This window comes from Microtus ochrogaster (genome assembly GCF_000317375.1).
Source record: "Microtus ochrogaster isolate Prairie Vole_2 chromosome 14 unlocalized genomic scaffold, MicOch1.0 chr14_random_1, whole genome shotgun sequence".
Classification (NCBI taxonomy): domain Eukaryota; kingdom Metazoa; phylum Chordata; class Mammalia; order Rodentia; family Cricetidae; genus Microtus; species Microtus ochrogaster.
In genome coordinates this window covers 28,311,653-28,319,142 of record NW_004949096.1, presented here as the reverse complement: position 1 = coordinate 28,319,142, position 7,490 = coordinate 28,311,653, and the positions used below count along the sequence as shown (strand labels likewise).

The following is a 7,490-nucleotide window of genomic DNA, read 5'->3' as shown; positions in this document are numbered from 1 at the left end:
TGTAGACCAGGCTGGTCTCGAACTCACAGAGATCCGCCTGCCTCTGCCTCCCAAGTGCTGGGATTAAAGGTGTGCGCCACCACCACCCCACTTAGACTCTTTGTCTTTGCACTGTAGGTCAGACTAGGAATGGGGCAAATGTAGGGTCATGGCCAACAAGGCCCATACAAGTTCTGCATCTTCAACAGTTTTTTCCCCCTGATCCCAAGGCCCAGGCTGGTGAGTTTGGAGACTGCCTAGTGGGCAGTATCTTGCGCCTCCTCTTGGATGCTGGTTTCCTCTTCCTGCTTCGCTTCTCTCTGGATGACAGGGTAGACGGTGTCATTGCAGCAGCCGTCCGGGCTCTTCGCTCCCTACTAGTAGCTCCTGGAGATGAGGTATGTCAGGGGTAGGAATGGGGTTCTGCTCCTCAATCTGGGTATGCCCTTTGCCAGGGCTTTGCAGGCAGAATGGAGAACAGAGAGCAGCTGGCAGCCTCTTTTCAAAGCCACAGTCCTGGGAGCCTTGCCTCTGCTGTCGGTGTGTCGGGAGAAGGAATTTTGCTCTACCTCGGAACCATTTTCATGCTTTTCCGTCTCTTCCCAACTCTGCCCCATCCTCCGGCAGGAGCTCCTTGACAGCACCTTCTCTTGGTATCATGGAGCTTCGGTGTTCCCTCTGATGCCCAGCCAGGAGGACAAAGATGATGAAGGTGAGGATGAAGAACCCACAACCAAAAAGGCGAAGAAGAAGACCCCTGAAGAAGAAAGCCGCCCTCCCCCCGACCTGGCCAGACATGATGTCATCAAGGTAGATGGCAATCTACCTTCCAGGTCTTGACCTAGTGGGCAGGTTTATTGGGCAGGAGAGGTCTAGACCTGGGTCTTCACCTCATGTGGCAATGGGTTTCTTTCTTTTGAGTCCTAGGGGCTCCTGGCTACCAACCTGCTGCCTCGGCTGCGCTATGTGCTGGAGGTGACCTGCCCAGGGCCCTCTGTGGTCCTTGACATCCTGGCTGTCCTTATCCGCTTGGCCCGGCATTCCCTGGAGTCAGCCACGAGGGTGAGAAGGGGAGCAGGGCGATGAATAGACAAACAACCCCTGGGTTCTTCCTTCTTTATTTTGTGGGTTTTGTTATTGTTATTTTTGTTGTTGCTGTTAATTTGAGATAGGGTCTCATTATAGCACAGGCTGGCCAAGGGCTCATGATATAGCTCAGGCAGCCTGGTACTTGTGGAAGTCCTTCCTCAGCGTCCCGAGTACTGAGATTATAGGCATAGCCATGGTATGTGCCCAGGTGGAGAGGCTTCATCTTGATCCTGTCTGCTTCCCTTTTCCTCCTGTCTCCTGCAGGTCCTAGAGTGTCCTCGGCTAATAGAGACCATAGTTCAAGAATTCCTGCCTACCAGTTGGTCCCCCATGGGGGTGGGGCCTACTTCCAGTCTATACAAAGTGCCCTGTGCTTCTGCCATGAAACTGCTTAGAGTCCTGGCCTCAGCTGGGAAGAATATTGCTGCCCGACTGGTAAGCAGGACCCAAGGCAAAAGTTGGAGGGCATAAGACAGGGCAGATTTGGGCTAGATTAAACATGACCCATTAATTCTGGACAGTTACCTCACCTCACCTTCCTCTTCCTCTCTGGTCCAGTTGCTCAGAAACTCAACAGAGACCAGCAGGCAGGAGCCTGGGCACCTGGGTCTGTTGGACCTAGTCTGGTCTCATAACTTGGGGAAGGTTCTCTGATGCAAAACTGATCCAGAGTTGCTAGCTGCAGATAGGCACTTGTTACCTGTAGCCTAGAAAAGGTACTTAGCAAACACTGTCCAAAAAGGAGGAAGGCATGCTGGCCAGTAGGCGGTTCAGCAGGTAAAGGCACTTGCTGGCAAGCCTGATGATCTGAGGTCGGTCTTCAGAGCCCACAGGGAAGGAGGAGGGAGATAACTTCCATGTGCATGCTGTGACATGCGAGTATCTGCAGCCCCAAACCAGTGCTTACAAAAGATGAAGAAGGGCCGAGATTCTTTCACCCCTGCCCAGAGCCATAGGCCCTGTGGCTGACAGAGACTTAGAGTGGGACCAGCCTGAGCCTTTTCCAAGAGAGAACCAGATACCAGTTAGAAAATGCTGACCACACCTTGTGCTCATCTCCAGTTCAGCAGCTGTGACTTCAGGAGCCGTCTGAGCCGGTTCATAGCCGAAGCTCCACAAGAGCTGGCCTTGCCTGCCGAGGAGGCAGAGATGCTGAGCACTGAGGCCTTCCGTCTGTGGGCTGTGGTCACTTCCTATGGCCAGGGTGGCCACCTTTACAGGTGAGGAAGGCAGGAGTAGGTCTCTTGTAGAGCCCTCCTTGAAACCTTCCTTCAGCTTTGTTCAGGGTCCAGAGGAGGGGAGGCCAAGAGTGGTGAGCGGATGTCTGCTAGATGATGCTTGGGAGTCAGGACCTGCTAGGGAAGGGAGGGATATCTCCTGGATGATGCTTGGGAGTCAGGACCTGCTAGGGAAGAGAAGGTTAGCTGCAGTCTTTGACAAAAGCATTAGTACATTGGTGAAGTCAGGTGTCAGATCTGTGCTGGGGGACAACCTGGAAGGGTTGCAACCGTCCCAAGTTTCAGGACCTAGCAGTGCACAGTGTCTCCACCCTGGGGCTTTCTCCTTCCTGATGCTCTTTCACCAGATGGAAGCTCCTGGCAGGCCTGTGCTTTGAGCCCTCATCTTGGTCTCTTCGTACAGTGAAGGCCAGTTGTTCTTCCCTAGGGAGCTGTACCCAGTGCTCATGCGGACCTTGCAGACCCTGCCTACGGAGCTCAGCACCCATCCCCCAAAGCCACTCTCCCTGCAGCGAATGGCCTCTCTGCTCACGCTTCTTACCCAGCTGACCCTGGCAGCTAGCAGCACACATCCTGAACCCAGCAGGTAGGCCAGGTGCTAGCCTGCTGGCAGGTATGCCCAGCAGCAACCCAGGACAGGTGGGAATGCTCCTCCACAGGGAGCAAGGCGGCCAGACCCACACCTTTGCCCCTTTTGATACTCCGGCAGTGGCTCCGCTGAGGCCTGCGTGTCGGCCATCCCTCCTTCCGTCACCTGGACGCAGGTATCTGGACTTCAGCCACTGATCGAGCCATGTCTAAAGCAGACCCTAAAGTTCCTGCCCAGACCTGATGTATGGAATGCCCTGGGCCCAGTGCCCAGTGCCTGCCTGCTCTTCCTGGGTGCCTACTACCAGGCCTGGAGCCAGCAGGTGAGTGTAACCTGCCTGTCTTTCTCTGCATCCTACCCCCTCCTCCTGTTCTGACCCCACTTCCCCACTCCTTCTCTGTTGGCACCTCTCCCCGCCTCTGTGGCTTGGGTCGGTGTGTATAGATGTGGTACTGGGAGTGGAAGAGTGGAACCCGAGCCTCACACGTGTGGCTGCTTCTCTGCTGAGCCCACCTCTCCTTTTCTCTTCTACCTGTGTCTTCCTGCTGCTGTTTCCCAGGAACTTTGTTGATGGGACCTGAGACTCCTGAGCAGCAGCTCAGCTTGTCTTTTCTTCTAATGTACCCCTAGATGTTGTGCACTGGAGGAAGCTCAGGGCTGTCTGTCCTTCAGAAAGATCAGGCTGTGGAGGCTTCCAAACAGATTTTTTTTCCCTTTGAGGTTGGCGGGGGTGGGGGAGAGTCTGGGTCTATAGGATGAGGAAAACGGGTGTTTTGGCCTATCAGCTTAGTGCCCCTCTTGGTCCTCCAGTCAGATTTATGCCCAGAGGATTGGCTTCAGGACATGGAGCGCCTGTTGGATGAGCTCTTGCTGCCATTGCTGAGCGAGCCTTCTCTGGGCCGTCTGTGGGATTCCTTGAGGTATGCTCTGGTGGGTGGCTGGGGGAATGTGGGGAGGAGGCACTTCCTCTCCTGAGGGGTCCTGGGTCTGTCTTCCCCATCCATCCTCGGAAGTGGCTCCTTAGGGGCCCTGGCAGGGAGAACCCTTGGGACTCTGAGGAACATGAGCACTGATCTGCACAGCCAGGTCCGCTTTTGTTCTCCAGACCAGAGTCGGCTCAGCGTTTCCCCCGTTCTCCTCGCAGGCCCTGCTCCCCGCACTGCAATCCACTGTCCTGTGCTCCTGCTCCTGAAGCCCTCCCCAGCCTTGTGTCCCTGGGCTGTGCAGGAGGTTGTCCCCCTCTCAGTATAGCTGGCTCAACCTCACCCTTCCCATTCCTCACTGCCCTCCTCTCTCTCCTCAACATTCTGGTCCGGATCCACAAGGGGCTTTGTGGACAGGTAAACCTTGGGTGCCTGTTTAGAGGTTAGGCATGGGGCAGAGGTAGCTGGGGTGGGAAAAGGGAGAGGTGGCCAGAAGAAGGGTGGCCTTGTTTTTCTGAGTGGCTGGGAGGGGACAGCCATCTGGGGAGCCCTGGAACACATGAGAGTCAGTTTCCAGGTCTGAACAAAGGTGTTTCCTCAGCTGGCTGCTGTGCTGACTGCCCCAGGACTCCAGAACTACTTTCTCCAGTGTGTGGCTCCTGTGCCTGCCCCACAGCTCACACCCTTCTCTGCCTGGGCCCTGCGCCATGAGTACCACCTGCAGTACCTGGTGCTCTCGCTAGCCCAAAAAGCGGTGGGTTCCTGTCTGCAGAGTCAGCCCCCACCCTGCTGTCCTCCCTACATCTCCATTGCCTGTGCCGTTTCTGCTGAAGCATGCAGCTCCTACTCCAGTCCACGCTCCCTGGCTGCAGTCCTCCCTCTCCCTGTCCCTTTCCTCACTCAGCTCTGCTTTGTTCTCTCCCTGCTGCCCTCCCTGCACTGACTAACACCATCTTTCTTCCTTAGGCAACACTGCAGCCACAGCCAGCCACCAGTACTGCCCTCCACCATACCATGGCTTTGGCCCTGCTGAGCCGGCTGCTGCCGGGAAGTGAATACCTCGCCCAAGAGCTGTTGCTGAGCTGTGTGTTCCGGCTGGAGTTCCTGCCGTGAGTCCAGGGGTTTCAGGCATTTGGTGTTTGGCACTTTTGGATGCTGCTGAATTTTATTAACAAAACAACATCTTGGAGCCAGGAAACCTAGGTTTTATTTAGTCTCTTCCCTTCACGTATTATACTTAGTTATTCCCTTAGTGAAGTGAAGATGAGGCTACTCATCTTTAACCTACCCAAGAATGATAAGACTTTACAGTATGACAGTGGCTAAAAAATTGTACATAAGCCAGGGATGTAGTTAGCAGTGGCCTGTGGCATGTGTGAGGCTCTGATTTGAGTGAAGGCCTGGCATGGTGATGTGCACCTCTCGTCCCAGCACTTGGGAGGTAGTAGCAAGGAAATCAGGAGTTCAAGGCCAGCCTTAGCTACCTGTCAAATTCTAGGTCAGCCTGGGCTACATGAGAAAGAGACTGTCTCAAAAGCGAATGAATGAATAAATGAATGAATGAATGGGAACTGGGCCAAACACACCAGAATGAGGCTGTCCCATAAATAAACAAGTAGGAGCTGGGTGGGACACATCGTAATCCCCACACAGCTAGGGATCAAGCACAGAAGTTTAAGTAAATTTGTCTCTGCCCCATCTCCTAAGTGCTATGCAACACTGGTGTGAGAGGCAGTTGGGGCAGAAAGGCACAGGACTGAACTCGGAAGCCCTCAGGAGCTGGCGGCATAGCCATCTGGATGCTGTGGTCCCAGCCCTCAGGTTTGGCTTTTGTGTCCTGTTACAGGGAGAATGCGTCAGGGGGTCCAGAGGCAGCTGACTTCTCTGACGGACTATCTTTAAGGAACAGTGGGGACCCTCAGTGTAAACGAGGGGCTCTCCTAGTTCAAGCTTGCCAGGATCTCCCCAGCATCCGCAGCTGCTACCTGGCCCATTGTTCACCAGCCAGAGCCAGCCTGCTGACCTCCCAAGCCTTATACCGCGGGGAGTTACTGCGAGTTTCAGGCCTGCTACTACCTGTACCTAAGGAGCCCCTGCTGCCCACTGACTGGCCCTTCCAGCCATTGATCCATCTCTACCATCGGGCTTCAGATGCTCCCTCTGGGCTCCCTGCTGCTGACACCGTAGGCATCGCCATGCGAGTCCTACAGTGGGTGCTGGTTCTAGAGAGCTGGCGCCCTGAGACCCTCTGGGCTGTGCCTCCTGGTGCCCGCCTGGCACGGCTCATGTGTGTGTTCCTGGTGGATAGCGAGCTATTCCGAGAGACTCCTGTACAGCGTCTGGTGGTAGCTCTTTTAGCGTGGCTCTGTCGGCCCCAAGTCCTGCCAAACCTCAACCTGGACTGCCCACTCCCTGGCCTGACGTCGTTTCCTGACCTCTATGCCAGCTTCTTAGACCACTTTGAGGCTGTCTCTTTTGGGGACCACTTGTTTGGGGCCCTGGTCCTCCTTCCCCTGCAGCGTCGGTTCAGTGTCACCTTGCGCCTCGCCCTCTTTGGGGAGCACGTGGGGGTCTTGCGATCCCTGGGCCTGCCACTGACTCAGGTATGTGTCCTCGGCCTTACAAGGGCCGCTGTCCTGAGCCTGCAGGGCTCTGGCATGTCGGGGTTCCTCATTTTACCTCTTGGGAGCTTTGAAGGCGTCAGGATGGTAGAGAATAGGAGGGTTTTTACCATGGTATCTGGCAGAGAGTAGGCATTGGTATTAGCAAGGTTCCCTTCCACTTGTAAACTCTTGTAGCCTAGATGAAAGATATGCTAAGACCAAAAACGAAACCATAGATCTTAATCACCCAGATTTAAGGTAAGTCAGAGTTCAGAGAATTTTTAGAACAATCAGAGTGGACTTTCTGTAAGGAAGAAGTGTTATTGGGGAGAGAGGTTTGGCCTGGTGGGGAAGTTTGGGAAGAGTTTGACTCTTTTGGGAAATTTCTGTGAAGCACTTGCTGGAAATAAAGCTAAGAGGCAAAGTCCTAATGGGTGGTGAAGCCCACGCTGGGCATGGTGGTGCATGTCTTAACCCAGCATGTGGGAGGCAGAGGCAGGAGGATCTCTGTGAGTTCCAGGATAGCAGGGCTGCTACACAGATAACCCTGTCTCCAAAAACCAAATAAATAAGTAAATAAATAATGAAATAGTTTTAGAGCCAGATATGGTGGCACACACCTTTAATCCCAGTACTCAGGAGGCAGAGGCAGGCAGATCTCTGAGTTTGAGGCCAGCCTGATCTACAGAGTGACTTCCAAGACAAACAGCCACACAGAGAACAGAGACTGTCTCAAAAAAAGTTTTTGAGACAGTGCCTTCCTTTGTATCCCAGGCTGGCCCCGTCCTCTGGACGTGTTCAGGAATGATAAGCATGTGCTTCCACTCCCAGCTCAGTAACAACTGTTTATATTTTTTCTAGTCTCTTTAGAATACTTGTATATTTTTATAAAATAGGAACTACTGCATAGAGAACTTTTTCATTTAGCCCTATCATAAGCATTTGTCATCATTAAATAGGCTTAAGAAATCAATACTGAGGCCGGGCGGTGGTGGCACACGCCTTTAATCCCAGCACTCGGGAGGCAGAGGCAGGCGGATCTCTGTGAGTTCGAGACCAGCCTGGTCTA

At 53.9% G+C, this 7,490-nt stretch overlaps 1 protein-coding gene across 1 annotated transcript in view; it reads left to right on the top strand.

The window, feature by feature from the left end:
* Positions 1–7,490, top strand: part of Rpap1 (RNA polymerase II associated protein 1) — a 22,008-nt gene that overhangs the window by 13,244 nt on the left and 1,274 nt on the right. The window contains exons 11-22 of the mRNA XM_005364285.3: positions 210–377; positions 607–789; positions 907–1,041; positions 1,333–1,503; positions 2,131–2,288; positions 2,734–2,892; positions 3,016–3,217; positions 3,706–3,815; positions 4,040–4,235; positions 4,420–4,572; positions 4,785–4,927; positions 5,665–6,421. Coding sequence (XP_005364342.1) covers positions 210–377; positions 607–789; positions 907–1,041; positions 1,333–1,503; positions 2,131–2,288; positions 2,734–2,892; positions 3,016–3,217; positions 3,706–3,815; positions 4,040–4,235; positions 4,420–4,572; positions 4,785–4,927; positions 5,665–6,421 — 2,535 coding nt within the window. The remainder of the gene's footprint in view (positions 1–209; positions 378–606; positions 790–906; positions 1,042–1,332; positions 1,504–2,130; positions 2,289–2,733; positions 2,893–3,015; positions 3,218–3,705; positions 3,816–4,039; positions 4,236–4,419; positions 4,573–4,784; positions 4,928–5,664; positions 6,422–7,490) is intronic.